This window comes from Leiobunum rupestre, chromosome 1 (genome assembly GCF_980474605.1).
Source record: "Leiobunum rupestre chromosome 1, qqLeiRupe1.1.hap1, whole genome shotgun sequence".
Lineage (NCBI taxonomy): Eukaryota > Metazoa > Arthropoda > Arachnida > Opiliones > Sclerosomatidae > Leiobunum > Leiobunum rupestre.
Window position 1 is genome coordinate 57,313,290 of NC_143384.1, and position 25,153 is coordinate 57,338,442.

The 25,153-nt window shown below is 38.5% G+C and overlaps 1 protein-coding gene across 1 annotated transcript; it reads left to right on the top strand.

Annotated features, from left to right (window-relative positions):
* Nucleotides 1-22,282: 22,282 nt before the first annotated feature.
* LOC149963351 (uncharacterized) lies at nt 22,283-24,316 on the top strand. The gene is made up of 4 exons (XM_090170568.1): nt 22,283-22,379; nt 22,451-22,614; nt 23,200-23,340; nt 24,065-24,316. Exons 1-4 carry the CDS (start codon nt 22,295-22,297, stop codon nt 24,152-24,154), a joined length of 480 nt encoding a protein of 159 aa, XP_090026694.1. The 5' UTR covers nt 22,283-22,294; the 3' UTR covers nt 24,155-24,316.
* The last annotated feature ends 837 nt before the right edge of the window (nt 24,317-25,153 follow it).

Consider the following 25,153-nt stretch of genomic DNA (forward strand, 5'->3'; position numbering starts at 1 on the left):
TCCATAATCGTAATTCTGGGGAAAAAATGCATGTAATAAAGTTATCGCATTGAAAGAAGCTTCAGTGTTTTCATAGTGAAATGTAAGGGAAGTTGGCTTTAAATATAGTGGAAAATTACCTTTATTATTCTATGTTCACCCATTGAGTATGGTAGCAGATGAAAAAAAATTAATTAGTCAAACTAATACTGTAATATATGCAAATATTTCACTCAGAATCAAAATTATTGAATCTAAAAAATATTTAGCTATTTTATTATTAACCTACAGAGCTAGTCAGGCTTAGGGAAGCGTGTTTTAAGATAAGTTAAAAATGAATTTGGAAAAAAAATTGCTTGAGCTTTTAATTTTACGATACAGAGTGGCTCCCATTTAATGTGATAATTCTGAGTGAAAAAAATTCAAAAGTCAAAGTTATTGGATTGCATGAAACTTTAGTGTTTTCAGTTTGAAATTTAAGGGAAGTTACCGTTTTTAAAGTGATGGTTAATTTAGAATTCAAAAAAGTAAATAATTTCAGGTTTTATATAACTGATATAGGGTGGATCCAAAAAAAGTAATTTTTTTAAATTGAACACCATCTCTTCTGAATACCTGTGTTGGTTAATTCTAGGGTGGTTCCATATTTTTTTCGATTCAATAATTGTAATTCTGGAAAAAAATGCATGTAATAAAGTTATCGCATTGAAAGAAGCTTCAGTGTTTTCATAGTGAAATGTAAGGAAAGTTGGCTTTAAATATATTGGACAATTATCTTTGTTATTCTATGTTCACCCGTTGAGAATGGTAGCAGGTGAAAAAAATAATTAGCCAACCTAATACTGTAATATATGGAAAATTTTCACTAAGCATCACAAGTATTAAACCCAAAAAATATTTAGCTATTTTATTATTACCCTACAGAGCTAGTCAGACTTAGGGAAGCTTGTTTTAAGATATTTTTGAAATTAACTTGATAAAAACAATGCTTGAGCTTTTAAATGATACAGGGTGGATACCGAAATTGAAGAAAAGCTTGCTAAATGAAATTTTTTCACTTCCTAACATAATCAATGGGCGGACACAGACTTAAAAAGATAATTTTCAACTATATTGTATGGCAACTTCCCTTAATTATCACTCTGAAAACACTGAAGTTTCCTTCAATCCAATAACTTTAACATATGCAAATTTTTCACTCGAATCATTACATTAACTGAACCCAGAAATATTTATCTCTGTTAATAGTACTCTACACAGCTATTCAGACGTGCAACGTTTTTAAAGTTATGGTTAAATTAGAATAAAAAAATAATATGTAAATGATATAGGGTAGATACAGAAAAAAAATCTTATTTAAAAGCTGAAGTAATTTTCTTTTAAATTGAACACTACAAATATAGTTTTCGCATTTTAACTTTAAATATAGACTATTTTACCATTCTCGAGTAGTATCTTGCATATTGAAATTGTTACGCATACGGGGTTACCATTTAATTTTGGAATAGATCACCGAAATGTTTTAATTAAAATATCTTTTATTTTCTACAATAATTACCTTTTATTACCATAAATAATGCAAAATACTCTGTACGCTCAATACGTTTAAATAGCTTTCCAAAATGTAAATATAGGTAGTAAAATACTATAAAACCCCTGACTCTACGTTCAATACGTTAAAATAGCTTTCAATACGCCAAATATAGGTGGAAAAATAATAGAAAAACACACACATACTATTATTATTTTTTAATTTTTGGAAATACACAACATCCACCAGTTACTTCGCAATATGACAAATTGGCTGCTCTCTTAGTGCCCAACATATCACAATTTAAACACAAATATATGCGTGGTAACGCTTTTAATACACCTGGAGGAATTCTTATACTTAGAATTCTTTTTGATTGGAAATAAACAGCTTTACGGTACTTCAAACAGATTGAGTATCCGTCACAGTACCATGCTAGCCGTCCGACAGTTGGAACATGAAAAACTGAACCGTCACAATATATACAGAAGTAGTCACCAGTTCTTAATAATGACGTGATTCCGTCTTTCTTCAATTCTTCGACTGATATTGCATTCACTAGTGGTAAATACACGCTTGGTTATAAATTCATATATAATTCTTATAATAGTTTCTAGTGAGGGCTACCAGTAATTAAGAATTAACATTTCAACTAAATAATTATATATAAAAATAATGTGATTTCTAAGCTAGCTTAAAAAAAAATAACCGAAAACAATCTTACTTTTGAAAAATGACTCTTTAATATCAAAAATCGTCTGTCATACTCGGAAACAATTAATTGTTCACTGATGTCGTTTCTAATATTTCTTCAGCTTTTAAAGAAAAAAAAGAGTTACTCGAGAATGGTAAAATAGTCTATACTTAAATTTAAAGTGCGTTTTAAATTGAAGTGATTCTTATTTTGTATTCCACTTTCACAATGGGAAAAGTGTCTTTCTCAAATGTTGTAGTTGTACTATTGTTAGAACTATTTAAATCCATAAGATAGAATCGTTCAGTACTTTGCTGATATAAAAAGAGGGACTCGTTCAAATGGAAATATTTTTAAACTTCATTTTAATATCATTACCGTGTAAGTGGTCCATGTACCCAAAATTGAACCGCAAGTTCAGATATGCTAATACATAGAAAATACTATAAAAGCATCTTAACTCTACTTTTAATACATCAAAAAAAAATCCGATATTAAAATATTTCAAAATACTCAATTAATGTACTAAGTTACGTTAAAAAAGAGCCTATCGTAAACACGAATTCCTCCAATTGTTAAACATAGATTCCAGATTAGATGGTGTATGTATGATGGGTAAGACTCTTGTCAGAAAGATGAATTTTTATTTTAATACGTTAAAATAAATTTCGACTATACAAATATAGTTTTCGCATTTTAACTTTAAATATAGACTATTTTACCATTCTCGAGTATCTTGCATCTTGAAATTGTTACGCATACGTGGTTACCATTTAATTTTGGAATACATCACCAAGCTAAAAATATAAAAATTGATAAAAACTTAAATGGCTACGTCCTCATCCGAGAACAGCGGAGATGGATTTTACATTTTTGGTGGGAACAATCGTTTGTTATAACCATTTTAGCGCGAAGAATCCACACCTGATGTAAAAACGACACTTTTAGCTAGCGAGAGGGGACACCCGCTGTGTCTATTTTACGCGCTGGGGGCAAGGGCCATCCTCTATCTACCCTTTACCCCTTAGGGCCGATATTCCGTAAGACGGATAGCTTTGCGCATCGTAAAAGTGTTTGAAAATAATGTTACACGGGGAAAGTGTTTGTCGGTGAAAATAGTTATGAATAGATACACAAAAGGCTCGACCCATTGAACTATTTGGATTTATTTCATAACACCACTCGCACGTGGAGAAAAGTGTTTGACAGATGCCGTAGGGGGGCCAATTACTCGGGTTTATAGCTACTGGCTGTTTGCATAACATCATGTCAGATGATTCCACCAGCCCTACCGAATAGGGACGATCCCGCCTCTCCCGTTACTCGCCTTATCGCGAACAATCCTAAAAACGCATGACTAATCGCGTTGATTTTACTTTTAATGGGACTTGTAGAATTTCTATCTCTTTGGTTTACCAATATGGCCGTCGCTATACACATAACACCGCAAAATTTGACTAATCGCGTGAGTCATTGAGTCAACCCATTACGTCATCCTGATTACGTCATCAAATTATTATCGCTATATAAGGGATTCATCCCCGTCATCCATCGGCAGTACACTACAACTCGTTTCTCGAGCATCATGTCTAAACGAAGCTGTGTAGATAACGTTCCAGCGCCTACTAAAATGTCTAAATTTGACCCGACTCAGCGGAAAGTTAACCCTCGGTATTCACTTTCGTCCGAGCTTTTCGTTACTATGGGGTTCACGTCTGAACTCGATATATCTGTAGCTCTATGCAATAAAATCACACACCAGGTCTTTGAATTGTCTTCGCGCGCCTGGGATGATTTATACGGCCACTGGGAACAAATAAATGATCCCCAACGGTTGCCCTTTCGATCACCGTTCCCGCTATCTGATGCGCTAGTGACCGCCGCCATGTCTGACCAAAAAGAATTAACCTTGCAAAGTACGATATCCGAAGCGTCGGTCGTAATCAAACGCCGGAAACTCGAGAATTGGACAGACTCAAATATTTCATTAATTCGCACATTCAACTCCTTAAAGTGAACCAAAAACTCTTTGAATTAATGGGTTACGTTATAACCGATAATTATCGTAAAATTTACGAAATATTGTATAAAGAACCATGTGCACCCAACAATTTATTTCTATCGGATGAACATGAAAGGTATGATACCGTTGTCCGCTATGCGTCCAATTACGTAACAGCATTTAAAATTATTAACGATTTTAAAGAAACAGTGGCCAACCAAAATATGTTTTGTGTATTTAACTTATACAATTTGTTTACTATGGTATCTACAAACCATAAATATATTAAAAATAAATTGTTTTATCTTTACGCGTTTTCATCCGCTTAACTGTAACTTTGAATATATAAATAAAACCTTATAATTTGTATACACTCTTCTCTTTTTTTCCAAAACACTTTGACCGATGACCGCCCCGCTATTTTATTGTACCCTTAGGGGGGCCATATATAAGATGGAAAATAATGGGTGGAAAAGTGTTTGTCGGCGAAAACCAACTCGAATTGTGCCCTAGGCCTGACATTCACTATGACGGATAGGTTTTGACGGAAACTATTTAACTGTTTGCATAACATCGTGTCAGTCCACACCGCCCGCCGAATAGGGGCAGATAACCTATTGACCTAAAATGGGTTAACACCTGGGTTTTATGGGTTATAACATCGTAAATCATCTAACCTTTTGACCTGAAATGGGTTACCACGCCAGATATTAACTATGACGGGCCCATTTAACGGCTGTTTGCATACCATCGTGTTACCACCATAGATAACCTATTGACCCAGGGTAACATCGTAAATCAACCTCGTAAAACAGCTAACCTTTTGACCTGTCGAAAATGTACGCAAAATGGGGCCCCTACAGGGGCCCGTTTCACCCTATTTAACGGTTTATAGCTGTTTGCATAACATCGTTGTCCACACCTCCTGTCGAATAGGGGCAGATAACCTATTGACCCACAATGGGGGGTTACCACCTAGGTTTTATGAGGTGGTATAACATCGTAAATCATCTAACCTCGTAAATCAGCTAACCTTTTGACCTAACCTTTTGACCTGCCGAAAATGTACGCAAAATGGGGCCCCTACCGGGGCCCGTTTCACCCCCGTTTCCCCCGCCCGCAGGTGCCCCTTATCGGTATACAGACCGACTTATCTCTGGCGTGTTTTTCTCTTGTAAAATATTATGTGACCTTAATAACAGTCCATACTTATATCACAGCTAAAAAATGTTTTAAATTCTAACCCCAATTTTAGTACAATCAAATATCGGATATGTTCATTTAAGATATACAATTTTGGTGCTTTTTAAGCTCTATGGATATGCCCGGTTAATTAGGTGAAAAGCAGATTAAAGCTATAAATTTTAATTTATATTTATTTCACATAAGGATTTCACCACCTCTGCGGAAGTCGAAATTTTTGTTATGAACTGTTTGAAAATTTAAAATAGCCTACTCTCAAAGCGCCCAAATGAAGACGAATCAGCGTTGAGCCACAGAATTGAAAAGGAATGAACCAGTTGTTTGAATTAAAGTACTGCGGATATTGGGATAAGGTTCTTTGACATGCAGGAACAGTATGTAATATTTACGAAATATTTATTTCATCTTCAATTATAAATCAACACTGTTGCTCACCTTTGAAATAATTTTTGATTTAGTTACTTTGTTCATACACCATCCTCAGTAATTTATTTAAAAACTGATTTTTCTCCTGGGGCTTCGATCCAGGGTCTGTTCGTTAGGTAGTCCTGAACACCTTCACACTTTCACTATGCTATGATTTGACGGAATCCAATTTAAAATCTAAATCTCAAGTATATTTATCACAGATTAATTTGTTTATCATAAAAGTAATTTTTTACGTTAAATATATTAATTTAAATAATTTATCAATAAAGTGAAACTTACTTCCGTACTATATTTTGGAGAGGTGACCGAAATAATGAGATTCGTATAAATGGGATAACAAAGAACAACATTGTTAGCTTTATTTTTTTTCCTCTGAAACATGGTATTGGCTTCAGTTGTTCAAGTGTATCCCTTTTACCGCAAAATGCACCTATAGACCAAATTAAAGGTTTTTGAGGTACTGTATAGTTTGATTAGTGGTCTCAGTCTTTCGTTAAGAAAATAAGAGTCATTATATAATAATATTTATTATATCATAATAATAAAAATTGAAAATAATGAAATCGACATGTTTGTTACTCTATTCCTGAAGATATCGCAGATTAAATAACTTTTAATAAATGTTTGATGGAAATAAAAAATTCCAAGTTAAATGAGAAAGTTGAAATAATTAACAGTTGCAACTATACTTTAAGAAAATTGTCGTATGCAATAACATTTTTTGAAACGAACATAAATAAACCATGGTATGGTATAAATTCAAAAGGTTTAGTTACCGATCATTTCTATTTCAAAAACTCATATAAATAGCTTAATAACTTCTTTTGTTAAAACGACTATTCTCCAGCGACGATTTTGAAAGATTGTATCAAGGTAGTTTACTTCATATTATTTCTAAGAGTTAAATTTACGGTCCAAGGGGGGGCAATAACTGGTAACTTGTAACGCATAATTTTTACCTACGACTTTGGTCAGGTAGGAACCGGAGACTCGGTTTCGGGTAAGGCTAACGGAAGGGGTACAGAAGTCGCTGTCGCTTCGGCGGATTTTGTTTCCCGCTGCGCGTTGTCGGTGTAATAAAATGTATGGTGAATTATAACAAATTAAACTCTTTTTCACTGAATACTTTTAATTATACAACTCAGAACCAACAAAATGTATTTTCTCTTTCCAACCCTAAATTCAAAACATAAAACGCACGCCCTTTTTTATACGTGGCACATTTTAAAACGATATATACTATATTTTCCGCGTGTAGCTTCAAATATCCATTACTTATTACAATTTTGATAATAAGACCTTAACATTATTTTACATATCTCCACCCATTAGGATGAAACACGTCCTCGTGTTTAAAACATCACATAGTCATTTATGAAAATGTCTTGTCTTCTTCGTACTCTTCGTGGACGTTGTGATAGGGGTTTTTCTCTTCGTTCTTCCACAAAGAAACCATCACGGCTAACTGTGGATTTTTATTTGCTTCTGGTACCACGTTTGAGGGTTTTGCGTTGTTTTTATTTTCAGTTTCTTTTGGTAGCGTAGTTGGTGGCGTAAAACATTTCTTCAATCGATTATGGTGCACAATGAAGGATTCGGAATCACTATCTCCTACTATTCTGCAGTTAACTAATCCAATCTTCTCTTTAACCGTGTATGAGCCACTCCATGGCTGTAAAAACTTGGAACTTGTTCCAGGTGGGCAATGTGGGTTGTATAACAACCATTTACATCATAAGGACTAAATTTAACTTTCTTGTCATACTGTTCTTTTTGATACATTTGTTTCATTTGAATAATATCTATAACTTTTTGTTTATTTTCGTCAGTTCTCCTTCCACAAATTTAATTTATTTTCGGGCCAAACCAAACGTATTTTCTTTCAAGTTCAAAATCGTATCCTGAGGAAGCTTAACGTTCCTCCCGTTAGCCAATTTATACGGTGTCTGTCCAGTCGTTCTTATGGGGGACGGGTGTTGTCCGTGATTGCTGTGCCTGGTTTTTTGGGTTCGGGCGATGCTTCGCTAAATATCTGTCATTTGATAACCTTTCGGGGATGGTAGTTGTTGGGCCATGATGATGGCGTTTGTTTGCTAAATGTGAGCCAGTTCTATGGCTGTCTCACTGGCTGAACTTTTGTTTCGCAACGTGCACTTTTGTTTCGGCCTGATTAGTCTTGTAGGCCGCCGTAGTGCTCAGCGGAACGGCGGAGTACAAATACATAATCTTACGTCCAGTCGTTTTTGTGAACACTGCCTCTGATAGACATGAGCGTGTAAGGCAATCAAACATCGCAGTCGTTGTGATTTTCTGATACGTACATAGTAATTTTCTCTTTGAGCGAACGATTCTGCCTTTCACTCAGTCCGTCACTCTGTGGCTGATATGATGAAGTGCGATGCCGTGAAATCCCGAATTTTCCACAGAAATCTTGAAATATTTTGGAGTCGAAATTATTGCCTTGATCGGCTATAATGACGTTTGGTATTCCCCAATTAGCGACATAAGTCAAAAGGGCTTTTAAAACTGTTTCAGTTTTCTCATCGTGAAATAATCGCTTATGGTAAGAATGTATTGGTTCCCCCATTCGGTAAGCGGCAACGTTAAAATGATATCCGTCCCGATCTGTTCCAACGGGTAACCGATGGAAATATTTATTAAAGGCGCGACTACGTAGCAATGAGGTGGTTTCGTTCTCGCACACAGAATACATTCCCGACACAAAGTAGTTACGTCTTCGGAGATTAGAGGGCACCAAAATTTTTTTTGTACCGCTTTCAAGGTTTTCTCAGTGCCACGATGTCCGGAAGTTGGTTCATCATGGTACTAGTGTAAAAATTCTGGGATCCTTAACCTTGGGAGTACAACCTGAGGATTGGTCGAATTCTGTTTTTTTACGATATAGAAGTCCATCTTCCACAAATAACCCTTCTCCGCGCATTATATTTTTAATCGATTCGCCACGTTGTTGTATAAGCCCGCGAATCCACGCGTGGTGTACTTAGGCTCGTAAACAAATACGGCGTTGGTAACGTGGTGAGTGGTAACAATATCAGAGTTGTGATTTGGCTGTGCTGTTCGTCGTGACAAACCATCAACATTTCCATGTTTCTTTCCTCATCGATATTGAATTTCATAGTCGTACTTCACAAGTTTCAGTATCGATCTGGCGAAATTCCTTCGGGGTTCTTTCATACTTCACAACCAAACCAACGGATTGTAGTTGCTGATAATAACGAAGTGTTTGCCAAATAGATAAAGCCGAAATTTTCCCACCGCGTCAATTACGGCTAGCTTTTCTTGCTAGACCGTTGAAAAGTTCCTTTCACCCTTATGTAAGGTTCGTGCATAATGGACCTAGGGTCGAAGTGCATGGTTTGGCATTTATGCCTCCCCGCCCCCTCTCAATAATAATATGCAAGGTTCGACTATCATAACAAATGACGGTCTCCCGACCATTTTGAATCTGTGAGAGAATCGCTACAATTCCCGTACTCAAAGCGTCCGTTTCAACCCTGAATTATTCCTTAAAACCAGGTTATCCCAAAAAAGGGTTCGATATTAGACAGGTTTTTAAGGTATTAAAAGCCTAATCGCACTATTCGGTCATTTCAAACTGAGTTTTCGGCTTCATGAGCACGTGCAGTGGTGTAGCAATGCTCGCAAAATTTCGAACAAATCGTCTGCAATATGATGCGAGTCCCAAAAATGATTGAACTTCTGTCGTTGCACGAGGTACTGGTCAATCCATAACTTTTTGAATATTCTTGTTGTTGGTTTTGATTCTGTCAGCTGACACTGTGTTCGAGATATTCCAATTCATCTTGGCAGAAATTGCATTTTTGAGGATTCATTTTAAGTCCAGCACTTCGGATTCGAACAAACACTTGCTCTAGTCTCGATAAATGTTCGGAAAAATTGAACGAAAACACTATAATATCGTCCAAATATATAAGATAGCTTTCCCACTGAAGGTCGCGTAAAACACAGTCCAAAGTCTTCGAAAAGTAGACGGTGCGTTGGTTAGTCCAAACGGTATTTTATTATACTCGAACAAACCTTGTTGAGTTATAAATCCAGTGTTTTCCTTATCCTTGGGGTGAACTTCAATTTTCCAATAGCCTGAGGCCAAGTCAAGTGTGGAAAACAGCTTTGCCGCCGACAAATAGTCCAATGTTTCATTAATCATTGGTAAAGGATAGGCGTCTTTCTTAGTGACGTCATTGAATGCCCGATAGTCAACACAAAATCTCCATGTAACATTTTTCTTTTTGACCAAAACAATAGGAGCGGCTCTAGGACTTGAACTTGGAGATGTAACCTCACTTTTCAACATTTGTTTTATTTGTTCATCAACGATCCCTTTCTGCACATTTGGGATTCGATGCGGTCTCTTCTTAATTGGAGGAGCTTCTGCAGTATTAATACAATTTTGGACGTCTTGAACTAGTCCTCAATCCAATTGATCTTTGACAAACAAATCCGTATTCATCAAAAGAAAATTTGGGGACGTGTTTTTATCGGTTGTTGGAAGCGAACAGTTATTCATTGTAAATTTGTTCAATAAATTCGTATTTTTCGAATGCTCACGTGATCTCGTTGCTTGATTCCCGCCAATTTCTTCCACTTCGTGAAGGGTACCGATAACGCAATCGCGAAATAGGGTTGTTGGTGAATTCCCAGTGTTTAATATTCGGACGTAGAGGGCCCCTTCGTTAGTATTGACCAGTGTTCGTCCAAGTGCTACAGCGTTCGAGTGAAGAAACCCTTCTGTGGGTTCAATGAGACCCATTTTCTTACGAAGTGCACTGTCTGTAGACCATTCTCAATTTTCCCACGTATAATCAATTAGTGTCGAGCTGGAATTTTGACGGTTTCAGCCAGAGTAACGCGGCAAACTACTGGATCGCTTGAGTGTTGTGAACGTGTCAGAGACATAGTATTATCGCCAATAACTACACAGATAAAACTATGTTTAGGTTTCTAACATTTTTTTTGAAGCTAAACGTGTTCAAAATATAAACCAAAAATTATTATGTTCTTATTATAAACGCCGTAGCGTTAACCTACTAAACACGTCCATGCTAAATGTTTTATCTGACCCGCTTATGTATAGAAAACGTGCTCAACCTAAATGCATTCTTTACTAAACACTAAACTAAACATTGATATTTAGCGCGTTTCAGTTTTAAACAGGGAAAAAAACCATGTGACATTATATCTGCGCCATTTTCTTGGAGGCTTATAAGTTCGCAGTACGTTATTATGCAATTATCATTATTACTATTATTATTATTCTGTTTTTTTTTTTAAATTACATTTTGGATTATCATATTCGCGGTACCTTTTATTGACATCGTCAGCTCAAATTGCCAGAAGAGTGATTAGGAGTCGTGAAATCAATAACAATTTAAGCCTTTGCTAATGCTAAATTTTATTGACTTCAGATTACAAGTTTGTAAACTTTTTATACACTATTATTGAAATGACTTGCAGCCTAAATATAAACATCAAATTATTTTAGTAAAAACGCCAGGTATAAGAACGAAATATCAGTGGTATAATGGAAATAAAAATATAGTAAAATACCCATAATTCTCTTTAAATCAAGCTAGGATAAGGCTATCACAACTAGAATATTGAGGGAAAAGGGCATTTTAAGTGAAAACATTAAATTTTATTGGTTTTCTCAGAGGATTGTTTTTAAATCGAGCTACGATAAAGCTATCACAACTATAATATTGAGGGAAATGGGCATTTTAAGTGAAAACATCAAATTATATTGGTTTTCTCAGAGGATTATTTTTAAATCAAGCTACGATAAGGCTATCACAACTATAATATTGAGGGAAATGGGCATTTTAAGTGAAAACATCAAATTATATTGGTTTTCTCAGAGGATTGTTTTTAAATCAAGCTACGATAAGGCTATCACAAGTTGAATATTGAGGGAAAAGGGCATTTTAAGTGAAAACATTGAAATTTATTGGTTTTCTCAGATAATTATTTTTAAATCAAGCTACGATAAGTCTATCACATCTAGAATTGTAGCGTATCCTTTTAAATACCGGGAACTAGTGGGCCTCTTCGGGGGCGGATAACGCTTACACAATAAATAATAAATAATAGCTAGGCTTAAGTCCCACTCCGGGCTTAGGCTAAAAGAAAGAAACGACTCAAACCTCTGGAATCACAAATGTGCCATCCCTTTTCGTAGAGGAACGTGTGGCCATGTCTTGTTAGCACTTCTCAAGAATCTCGACTGACTTACCTCTCCCGCCGAGCCGACCCGAAAAACCGCGGAAGCAGGGCTGCCAGGCTGGGGGAGTTCAACCTAAAGGGCCAGACATGGCTACATTCCCCCCCACATTAAGGGAGGCAAGTTTAATAAAGAACCGAACAAAGTACATTAAAAAAAAGTAAAGAAGACCACAACAAACAAATAGTATTTCTTCACATTCTTCACTAATACGGTCGACACCCGGCACGGCAACGATTGTAAGCCCGGATCCGACGACCCTGATGGACGATCTTCTTAGGGGGATACGGCATAGTGGACTGGCGGTGGTACCGTCTCGGAGGCCTGGATCTTGTATCGGAGAAAGCGCTACCAACCGACCCCACAAGCGAAATGCTATCCTCAGGGTGGATGATAATGACGTCGTCGGCACCATGTGGGCTTGACTGGGCGGGTACACCTGATAGACCGTCAGGCATGGTGACGATGAACGAGTTGCTTGACGCGGTCGGTTGTATAACCCCAGTTGGCTGTTGCAGTACAACAGAACGGATGTCCGGCGCGGGCATCGGAACGAGAGTGTCCAATAATGCAGGAAGCGTCGGTGGTACCGCTGAGTTTCGGGAGTTATCACCGCTCGCCGAGCTAGTAGGTAAACCACAGCCCTGGGAAGCACGCAGAACTCTCGGGCAACGTCTTACCTTGTGATTTCCGCCGCAGCAGAAACAACCGATCCGACGAGGCGTCGAAGCGAAAGGGGTACTGGTAGGTGGGGTATCATCCAAAGGCTCAACTCTGAATCGACTGTTACGGAAATCCACTAATAGCCCCATACGGGCCAGAGTTCCGGGATCAAATACGATCTTCGGCGGTAGCAAATCCTCAGCTTGCACAAACAGGTAGGGCAACGTCCAGACCGATGTTGGCCAGGTAACCTTGACTTGCATAAGAATGCTGGCCACTTTAACCCCCGTCCACTCACTGTTATAAGCCAATTCAGAATCGCTCAAAAGCCGTGACTTGGCGTGAATACATCTAACTCCTGCGGCAGACAAACGTGGTACGGGTGAATACTCCAAGCTCAGAGGTATCTCAACGAGATCCTTCGTTAAACGAACCCTTAGGAAGGCCCGACCAGGATACCAAGGGAAGGCGTCCTGTAAAAACGAACTAATGAGAGATGTTACAAAAAGCGGTTGGGCTCACCCGCCCGCCGCACGAACTCATGTGGTTCTTTATAAATGGGTCTCTTATAAAAACAAAAGTTTACGGTATCCATCCCATGTGTGGGGAAGGCTTCATTGTCCATGGCCTGGAGTTCTCTTCGCACATCATTCATAGACCGAATTGTTTGACGCTGCGACCTAGGGGTAGGTCTAGGCGAAAAGTAATAAATATCGATGTCCATGCCTGAGCTAGATTGTTTAGACCGGTGTATCACTGCTCTATACCACCCGTGGCTAAAAGGCTTCAACCACGCGTTCCCCCCAGGAACAGGCGCACTCTCGCCCTGCCCGGCCACATTGGGCGTATTCACATTACATTCCTCTCTACCAAACAACCCCTGAACCACCTGAGAATCGAACACACTCTCGTCCGATTCACCATCGCTTGTCTCAGGGACAGAATCGTCTTCTCCACCGGAAAACAACTGGGACATTTGCTCCACCCCTACACTTTCATCCAATGTTTGGGTGCCCCTCCTCCCCATGCCATCATAGTCTTCCGGAGTCTCAGGGAATATTGGTAGATCCGCCTCCCTCGCATAATAATGTTTTAACAGCCCTACATGCCAAGACCCCACGACCACCCCTGTCCGCAGATCTAGCAACACCGGAGACACCGGGTTAACTATATCCACGACCGGTACGGCCCATCCCATTTGGCGGCCAACATCGCCATAAACCCTAAAGCAGCATTGTACTGCGGGTGGGTTCTTTTCCACACCAAAGACCCGACCACTGGGGACCAGTCCAGCCTTCCTTTGTCATAAAATGCCTTACGCCGCTCCTGGGCCACCTTAATGACTTCGTGTACCCCCGCCAATCGTTCTTCCAAAGGGCCTAAAACGCTATGGACATGTTCCTGTAACGCCACTTCGTCATCATCACCTACAACTAGGTACCACAGATACGGGCTCCAACCAAGGGACCCGGGCTTCCCTAGCATGGTTAAGGTAAAATGGAGACGACTCCGTGGATTCATGCTTCGCCGAATTATAAGCTAGCTGCAACAAAGGGAGACCCACATCCCAGTCCCGATGCCTATTTCCTACGAAGGAACTCACCATATCTCCAATTACCCGATTAACCCTCTCGGTCTGATTGGTCTGCGGGTGGTATGGGGATGTGTATGTACACAATATCCGTAGCTGATCACAAGTGGCCTTCCAGACACGAGAAATAAACTGCGGCCCATTGTCACTCAACAACCGACCAATACTTCCCCATTGGCGAATCACTCTTTCCACCAACGCCTCGGACACGGTCACCGCCGTGGCGATTTTAAGGGGGACAAATTCTACCCATTTGGTAAAGTAATCGGTGAATACCAACAAAAACCGATTTCGGCTAACACTCATTGGGAGAGGGCCCATCAGGTCCACTCCGACCATTGCCCATAGACCCTGGACAACTGTAGACATCATGTACCCTGGGGCCTTATAATTCCGGGTTTTACGCTGCTGACATGTCGTGCAAGTTCGGACATAACGCGCTACCTCCACCGATAAACCCTTCCACCAAAATTCTCGCCTAACCCTATCTGTGGTTTTAGTTACTCCCAGGTGACCAGACAATTGATGGTCATGCGATTGCTGCAACACCTTACTTCGTAATAAGGGAGGAACGACTATTCTATGTCCGTCATCCGCAACTTTACGACACAGAATTCCCTCCGATAAAACGTAATGCCGGGCCTCCTTCTCAGCCCGCGGAATAACACCACCACGTAAGAGACTAGATATGCGGGACAGCTCCGGGGTTTCCCCTTGAACCCGAACCAACTAATCGAAGCTTAACGTCCGAACCCACTCATCCTTGACCACACCTCCAGCCATCACAAAACCCAGATCCCGAACCACACTGTCCGCTATTTCCGCCGTAACTTGTGAACGCGCTTCTGGTTTTTGATCAACAATTTCGCTGCTCGCATCGTCCGCCTCATGCACCCTAGAGAGAGCGTCGGCTACGGCGTTTATTTCCCCCGGCTTATATTTGACAACCATGTCGAAATCCTGTAAAAATAAACCCCAACGAGCAAGGCGACCCTGCGGGTTTTTTACGTTTTGGAGCCATTGTAGGGCAGCGTTATCCGTCATGACAGTAAACCTCACTCCCTCCAGGAATTGCCTGAAGTGTCTGACGGCCCAGACAATTGCTAAACATTCCTTCTCGGTAGTTGTATAATTCCGCTCGGCCGCCTGAAGCACTCGACTGATATACCCTATTGGAACCTCTATGTTATTCTGTACCTGCATAAGAGCAGCCCCCAGCCCGGTATCCGATGCGTCGGTAACCAGAACGAAAGGGCAGCCGTCCTTAGAAGTTGCTAAAGAAGGGGCACCTAACATAGCCAATTTCAACCGATCGTACGCCGCCTCATGAACTTCCGTCCAGGCCCATTTTCCTTTCCCTTTCTTAAGACTATACAGCGGGGACGCTATTTCCACATACCCCTCTATAAAACGCTGGTGCCAACCAGCGAACCCTAGGAAGCGTTCTAACTGCTTAATATTCCCCGGCTTCGGATAACTCTCAATACCTTGTAATTTGGCAGGATCAATCCTCACACCACTATCACTAATAATATGGTCAAGTACCTTGGCCTCGGCCTGCCCAAAAGTACACTTGTCTAAACGTAATGCAAGATTCGCCTCAGCTAAACACTGAAATACGTAACGGAGAGCGGTCAAATGGTCCTCCCACGTCTCGTGCCCCAACATTATGTCGTCAAAATAAACCACTATTCCATAAAGGCGCATATCTTTCAGCACCCTCCTCATAAGCCTATTAAATGTTGCCCCGCTATTGACATGGCCGAAAGGCATCCTTAAAAATTCGAAATTACCCGCATGGGCCGTAAAAGCGGTTTTCTCAATACTATCCGGGTGCATGGCCACCTGCCAATACCCCGACCTTAAATCTAAACATGACACATAGCGAGGTCGCCCCAACACATCTATCAGCTCGTACATCCGAGGGATGGCCTCAGGGTCCTTCAACGTGACGGCGTTTAGCTTGCGATAATCCACGCAAAACCTGTCGGTACTAGCTACGGACTTGACTTGGTCAACGTTGTATGGAGCCTCTTTCTTTGGGACCAGCACAACTGGGGCAGCCCATGGGCTATGTGATGGTCTAATAATGTCCTTATCCAACATCTCATCTAAATGTTTCTCGATCAACACCTGCTTCTTAAGGGGAACCCTATAGGGGCGTTGAGCAATAGGCCGAACATTCTCGGTGGTAATTCTATAAGTGACACCCCTTGCAAGGCCTATAACTGGAGAAAAAACCCTAGAGAACTCACCCAACAAACTACCCAAGTCCGATTTCTGCTCAGAGGTTAACCTCGTACCTTTGACCACCCTGTCAATGGTAGCGACTACATCCTCTGACAGGACGGTCCCTAAGCCCCTCGTCCCCACTAATGAAGAATAACCTAACTGGTTAAACTGCCCCAGCGAGATAGTACCTGTTGCATAATCTAGTTTCCCATGATGAGTTATCAAAAAATCCCGCCCCAAGATGGCATCATAGGGCATATCGGCGATAACCCGGAAAGTATTAGTAAAGGGTCTACCTTTTATAAACACGGTAAACTTTTTCTGGTCTAATATGGCGGACTTACATCCATTTGCTACAGTAACCTCCTCGCACACATCCAAGTGCTGCCATTCCGGAAACCAACGAGACCAGACTCCCTCCGATATAAAAGAGAAGTCAGCCCCTGAATCTACAAAACCCTCAACAGCCACCTTCGAGGGAAGAACCACCTCTATTCTGGCCATGCGCTGGGGAAAATTATAAATTGCATTAACTGAACTAATGGTGGTATTTTTACGCTGCGGAGACAAGTCACCCCTGCCTATCTCCGGCCCCACTCGTTAGCCTTATGACCGACTACCCCACATTTATAGGAATACATCGGGGTAGGCCCTTGCCGAGCGGTATAACCCGGGACCCATTACCCTGATTACTATCTACGGCATGGCCCTGGGTGTGGTAAGCCACCGAACCCGATGGTCCTGAACGAAACGACTGAGAACTAGGGAAGTTATTTGTACGACCACCACCCGCTGACACCTCATCGGCCTGCCTACGTTTGGCCAATATGCGCCGCGCAATTGGTATTTCCCTTTCTAAATCATCGACGTTCCTACAACTACTGAGATTTACAGATGCAGCTAAGCTTGGGCTTAAACCATCAAAGACCCTGTCCAAGAAATCTAACGGGTCCCATGCACGAGTCAACTGCATATTCATGACAATCATGTCGGTAATATAATTCTCAGGATCCTCATTCGGTTGCTGTTTACGCTGGGTTAGCCGACACATCACCTCCCTTTCATAGTCGCTAGAAAAGTATTTACTTAAAAACAAAGACTGAAAAGTGTAAAAATTTGTACATCTAGCTTCATTTAAATTAAACCACGCTTCAGCCTTATCTGTGAGTGTGGAGGGTACCGACTTAATCAACAACTCATCGTACGTTAGATCATTACTCTTAGCAAACCGTATAAGCCGCTGTAAATGAAGCTTCGGATTTTCGTCCGACTTGCCCGAAAACCAAAAGTTCGGGGTAGGGGGTCGCCTTGGTTGCTTCTGCCCGGCCATTAACGCTCCCATTAATTCAACAAACCTATGCATGTCGGAACCAGCCGAAACGGTTTCATCTCCTTCAACCCCTCCTTCGGCGATGTATCGTCATCCCCTGCCATATCTCTACTACCGCCACAATACCCGAACTTCCCACACCAGCTGTAAAAGGCAGTGTTAAACCCTCTAATCCTTGCCTGCGAAGAATCTAAAGAGCTACTACTTTGAAAAGACCTAGTAACATCCGCCGTATCTATTGCGTCACCTCTTGTTAAACCCCTAGTCGGCAAAACGGGGTCCATAAACCTCCATAAAAAACTTCAACCCAAAACAAAACCATAAAACGTACCTCAAAATAACTTTAAAAATAGAACTCAATTAATTTAAAACCTTTAAAAACTCAAATAAATACCAAAAAGCTAATTAAAAAAAACAAGAGGATCCTAATAAACCCAAAATATAGCGTAAGCGAGCATTCCCGCAATACACATAACAAGAAAACCAATATGGCGACTGCCTCATAAAACAAGGCCTAGCAAAAAAACCAAGAAATATAACACAGAAAAACCCAAAAGTATCACACCGTACTCCAGGCAACAAAAATTAATAACTAAAAAATCCCTTGCGCCGCTGTCACCAATTATGTAGCGTATCCTTTAAATACCGGGAACTAGTGGGCCTCTTCGGGGGCGGATAACGCTTACACAATAAATAATAAATAATAGCTAGGCTTAAGTCCCACTCCGGGCTTAGGCTAAAAGAAAGAAACGACTCAAACCTCTGGAATCACAAATGTGCCATCCCTTTTCGTAGAGGAACGTGTGGCTATGTCTTGTTAGCACTTCTCAAGAATCTCGACTGACTTACCTCTCCCGCCGAGCCGACCCGAAAAACCGCGGCAGCAGGGCTGCCAGGCTGGGGGAGTACAACCTAAAGGGCCAGACATGGTTACAGAATATTGAGGGAAATGGGCATTTTAAGTGAAAACATAAAATTTTATTGGTTTATCAGGCTACGATAAGGCTATCACATCTAGAATATTGAGGGAAAAGGGCATTTTAAGTGAAAACATAAAATTTTATTGGTTTTCTCAGAGGATTGTTTTTAAATCAAGCTACGATAAGGCTATCACATCTAGAATATTGAGGGAAAAGGGCATTTTAAGTGAAAACATAAAATTTTATTGGTTTTCTCAGAGCATTGTTTTTAAATAAAGCTATGATAAGGCTATCACAACTAGAATTTTTCAGTTAAAAAACTATCGAATTTATTGCATTTCTCAGATAAATAGTATGTAAACCAACTGCGATAGGTGTCATTTTTAAATTTATACTTGGTTTTTCTGACATTAGGGGTGACTAAATTTGTGTGAAGAAAATCAAACATCAAGGTTGCTATGGACATGAACAATTTGAAAGTGTGTCAGTACTGTTCTTTCTTCACAAAATATGATGAACTATTAATTCAACATACTCTACGTTATCATAAATACTGTGATAAAATTTCATTTCGTTGCCATTTATGTGGTGTAACTTTTAAAAATAATAATTCCTATCGAAGTCATAAATTTAGAAAACATCCAAACGATGATGAAAATTCAAATAATTTTCGAATTGATGAGATAGAATTTCCTAACTTAGAGTTGACTTATCAAGACCAAAATGAAACAAATGCAGACCCACTTATATCTGCCCAGCATTATATTGAAGCTGGTTACCTCTTGAAACTCAAAGAAAAACATGGTTTATCGGATGAATTGATATCTGATATGACGAGTACCTCGGAACTCATTGATCATTATAAGCAAGCAAAAACTGGCGATAGAAGAAGAAATTTGTTTGAAGGCTTGGAAACCCCCTATAAGAGAGATATTTTTTTCAAAACTAGGATGAACTTTGTCGAACCAATAGCGTTGAAATTAGGTGATATCAACATGCATCCAAATAATGTTAAAACGTTTTTTGCGCAATATATACCATTTGTCTTCCGTTAAAAATTTGCTTGCTATGCCTGAAGTTGACGAAACAATTTTATCGAACCGGCCCAATAGTAACATTATATCGGTTTATTTTGATGGTGAAGAAATGAAACTTAAATGCCCAGTTATTGTAGATGCAAACGGGGTGTTAAATTTAATGTTTTCCTTATATCTGGATGATTTGTAAATTGCTAATCCTATCGGGGCTCACGCCAAAATTCATAAAGTAACGGTATTCTATTGGCAACTTCTGAATATTCCCCCATAATGGCGTTCAACGTTAACTTCCATACAACTTCTAGCTGTTGCAAAGCAAAAAGATATCAAAAGATTTGCAACAAATGCAGTGTTAGAACAGTTCAAACAAGAAATGCAAAATTTCGCAATGGGTATTACATGTCTAATCAATGGGGTAGAAAGAATAGTGAAAGGCCAGTTGGGTTTCGTTCTGGGGGATACCCTTGCTTCACAAGAAATTGGTGGATTCAAGGAAGGAGTTGGAAACGCGTTTAAACTATGCCGAACATGTGAAATTAAAAAACCAGAAATAAATTCTTCAGTGTTGTCAGAATCTTTTCAACTTCGTAACGAAACTGAACATAGTGACCGTTTGACAGTATTAGAAAATTGCTCCAAAAAAGCTAGAGTATATTGGTCAAGGAAGTATGGTATTAATAAAAAATCTGAATTATTAGGAATACCTAATTTCAATGTAACCAAGGACCTTCTTATAGACCCTATGCATGTACTACTTGAGGGAGTTGTAAAATTAGAAACCAAATTAATGCTTCATCATTTTATTTACGAGCTTAAGCTGTTTAGCCTCGAGTATTTGAACTTTGCTATTCAGGCATTTAAATATAAAAAACAGGAACTTGAAGTGAAACCTTCTTTAATAGAAAAAAAACATTTGATGGAGAATGGTGATTTGAAACAAACTGCTTCCGCTATGAAAACACTACTATTTCTTATGCCTTTGTACATTGGGAGTGATGTACCGGTTGGTAATCCACGTTGGAAATTTTTTATGATCTTAACCCAAATAACGCAGGTATGCCTCTCTTCAGTCGCCAATGACAGTACTGCTTTTACTTTAAAATGCCTAATTGCCGAACACAATGAAAATTTTAAAGTTTTGTATCCCGACTCCAATTTTACTCCAAAGATGCACTACTTAATACATTTTCCTGAGCAACTTAGAAACTATGGCCCAATAAGATATCATTCTTGCATGAGATTTAAGAGTAAGCACTCTTTAAAGGGAAAAAGTGGAGATGTTTTAAATCTGTACCGAAAACAATGGCTTTTAAACACCAACGATGGCTCTGTTTACAACAAGCAAATGGCTATGGCGGAAAAAACCCACATTTTCTTGGTAATGTTGATCAAATTAAAGAAGGCTATGACTGTAATTTAGAAGATGATTTAAAGGCTCTACTATTTTTGTTTGATGTAAATGCAGCTGATACGAAATCAATGCACATCAGCCGTGCAATTTCAATATATGGACATTTTTATGAGAGCGATACCGTTTTGGTTAAAGAATTCTCGGAAGAAAGTGGACCAACTTTTATGGTTGTTGTTAATCCCGTTTGCATAAATCTTGAGGCATATATAATTGCCATTGCAGCTAAAATCGACTATTTCGATAAACATTTGAATCGATATGTTTGTATGAAACCGAACTATGGAAATAAGATTTTATATCCGATAAAACAACTCAAGTACATGTGGCCTCAAGTTACTCATATTATGGAAAACAAATTTTACATCATGCTCTACAATGTAGATAATGTTGAAGTACTCTAATTTTTGCTATGAAGTATCAATTTAAGAAGTGTGTTATCTTTCTATTGCTTTTTAGTTATGTGTTCAGATTAAATAGAGCATATAACCTATCTACATTATCATTTAATATTTATTTTAAAAAAGACAGTACTACATAGCTAAAATTATTTAAATTTTCAGTAGTCTTTTTATTAATCAGTGAGCTTATAGGATTGGTGGAATAGTCTTTTTTGTCCAATATGCAGGGAGGTGTTCCTCTGAATGTTTTCACAAAAACAGTATTTGTTGGAATTCCCCAATAATTTTCTGTTTAGAATAGTCTATATTGCCCAATATGCAGGTGTTCCTCCAAATTTTTTCACACACAGTATTTCTTGGAATCCCCCAACAATTTCTTGTTCCTATGAGTTTCACAATTGGCTGGTTTTTCTACCTTATAAAGAAAGTACTCTTTACTGTTTGAAAAAAATTCCTTTATTAGAAGAATTAGGGACTTTCAATTATTTAAAAGTTATAGAAAGAGCATAGCAAGACTAAGTTTTAATTTAGATAAATGTGAACTTGGATATATTCTTGTGAATAATACAATTTAGTGGTGCTTTAATTGTGGTTTTTCCCACAATCAATATTAATATGCCAGTGTTTAAGATAACACCTAGAGATGGAAAAACCAAGAAAGCAATAGTGGCGTCCAACTTTCAGGAATTTATTACAACAGGTAATTCTATTTGTAAATGATACATTAATTAGCTAACCAATCCTGTAATAATTTTTTCACCTATATTTCAGCATGTGCAAAATTGAGTATTGATGCAAATTTAGGAATAAAAGTTGTTTTACAATCAGATGGAACTGATATTGATGATTTCCAAGTTTTATCACTATTTTCTGGTGAATTAGTAATGATATTGACGGAAAGTGAGGATTATGAAAACAACAATTTGGATTATCAGGTATTTTCAATTCTTTTTTGGGATTTTATTTTTAATGTATTTTTGTGAAACATATTAGCCCATATAACTAAGGGTTTTTTAGACTAAGAAATTAGAACTAAAAATTTAATGCCTGACCATGGGTCAGTTAAAGGTTTTTATAATATATTGGCTCATGGTCTTACGTCAGGCTTAAAGTGGTTGGAAAAAATCTAACCACCCTTTGGTATTTAGTGAGCTATGAAATCGTACTAACTGATTTTGTTGCTCATGCAGGTCAATCTAGTTTCTTTGTACTAATTATTTTGGTTGTGTTTTATATTGGTTTTGTCCAAGCTTAGAAATTGACTTGCATTGGTAAAATGACTAAAATCATCAGATCTTCAAAAAGTTTGAGATATTGTATCCCTGAGCTAAAATGATCACAAAAAGTTTTAATAGTCCCTTGAGGTTTTATACAGAGTATCCTCGTGATATCACTTTCACAATAGTGGAAGGCTAGTGTCATGCCCTTTTCCCTATCTCACCTAAAATGGCGGTCATGGCCAAAGCTATGTAGTGATATTATTTTATAAGGACCTAAAATGTAATTGTTTTTCAATTTAGGCTGCTGTTGTCCAGGATGTTTGTATAACGGATCTTAGTCTTGAACATGACAATAGTTCTATCATCAGTGACATTGATGTATACACCATACTAAATCCTTCTAATTTGTCAGCGATTGAAATTTCTGACCAACAAGAGTCGGTAAGCTTACTTTTTTCATGTAGACTTAACTCGGCTGTCCTTTTTAGAAGAGCTCATTTGTCAAAATTCTGCATTAGAAAATAGACATTTTTCTGGAACTACATGCATATCAATACCGGTTTTGCAGTGTGGGCAATTTCATTATATTTGCAATTATATTTCATTGGCAATTTTTATACAGCGAAGCTAATGTGAAATTTACAAAAAAGTAACATTTTAATGATAAAACCAAGTAATTTAAAGGTTTTACCCTTTTTTTGTAACCATTAAATTAAATATTAAAAACAAAACTTCAAGTATCTCTAGTTTTCACATGCCATTAATGTGTTCTGCGTTGGGACAGCCTAGCTATTAATTACGTTATTTAGACTAATCCAAAAATGTTCATATTTTAGCCACAATCATATGAAAAAAAAACTGTAATTACAATACCAAAATTTTCGGATTACGTTGAATCTCGACTAGTGGGAGGAAAGCCAATGGCAATTTTTTCAGAACTCGTGTCACAGCTGGCATACGGTCTTCTTGCCAAATATAATGTGGATACCAAAGGAGTGTATGGCACAGTTGGACAGCTAATGTTCAAAAAATATCCATGCATAAATGTTGACAAGACTAGCAAAGTGCCATATGTAAGTTGGGCCAAATTTATGGTTGAAATTCAATAACCCTTAGCTAGTTTGTATGAAAACTCTTAAATTAAGTTTTCTGTCGATTATTTTAGAGGTATTTGATTCAAAAGCTTTCACAGAAAGTAAGACACATCAGGTGGCTTGAAAAAAAAGAGAAGTGCGAACACAGGTGGTGGGATTGAAAACAAGCATAGACGGAAAGAAGTCACCTCAGCTTCCACATCCTATAGTGTGGAATTGGAAACAACAGGCACTAGTCACGAGGCAGCTCTACTCGAACTTAAAACTGAGTTCCAGAAAGAAACAAGGGACATTCCAAAATTGCTTCGTATTCACAGAACCACTTACCCACAAAGAAGAAAATGGATAATGGAAAGCAGTCGTCCATATACCGAAATTTTGGTAACCTTTCCACAATTATCAGATGCCCAATTTTTAAGTATAGTTTTTCAAATATAAGTACTACCTCAGCCTGCCCCCCAAAAATATTATTTTCCATCCTATTTAACACCTCAAAACCAATAACCTCCAGCTTTTCCCTGCCCTAAATAAACAGATTAAGCCAATTCCAGAAAATATTTATGGAAAACTTTGGTGGAGTGTAAAGCCATTATATATATATATATATATATATATATATATATATATATATATATATATATATATATATATATATATATATATATATATATATATATATATATCTTATATGATCTACACTCCTACACACTGTTTTTGTGTAAATAAATGACAATTTTTAAAAATTGTTGGTGTTGCGCCTACCTCAGAATTAATTGCGCTCGGTACGAGGATGCAAAGAAAGAATGTGTTCACTCTAGATATTATTCTCAGTACCAATTAAACACGCTTAAAAGGAAAAAATCCTTGTATTGAAAATAGTCAAATCCAAAAGACAGTGAATGAAACTTTTCGCACCCGCATGAAGTGAAGACTCGCTTACCCTATGTCGTGACTTTCTGTTTCGTTGTCTTTCCTCGTTACGACATAGGAGAAGTGAGTTTTCATTTCATAGCCCTGGGTATAAAACATTTCATCCTCAAATTTTCAGAATTGACCTATTGTATAACTGTGCGAGCTCCAGAAATAAGGCTAAAAGATTCCCAGAATATGGTTGACCGGATCTGTTAAGAGATTTTCACCCAGAGTTTTTTTAAATCTGG

Coding starts and splice junctions, on each gene's coding strand:
- LOC149963351 (XM_090170568.1), top strand. CDS start 22,295: ATGCCAGTGTTTAAGATAACACCTAGAGATGGAAAAACCAAGAAAGCA. Junction 22,380..22,450: donor TCAGGAATTTATTACAACAG/GTAATTCTATTT, acceptor CCTATATTTCAG/CATGTGCAAAATTGAGTATT. Junction 22,615..23,199: donor ACAACAATTTGGATTATCAG/GTATTTTCAATT, acceptor TTTTCAATTTAG/GCTGCTGTTGTCCAGGATGT.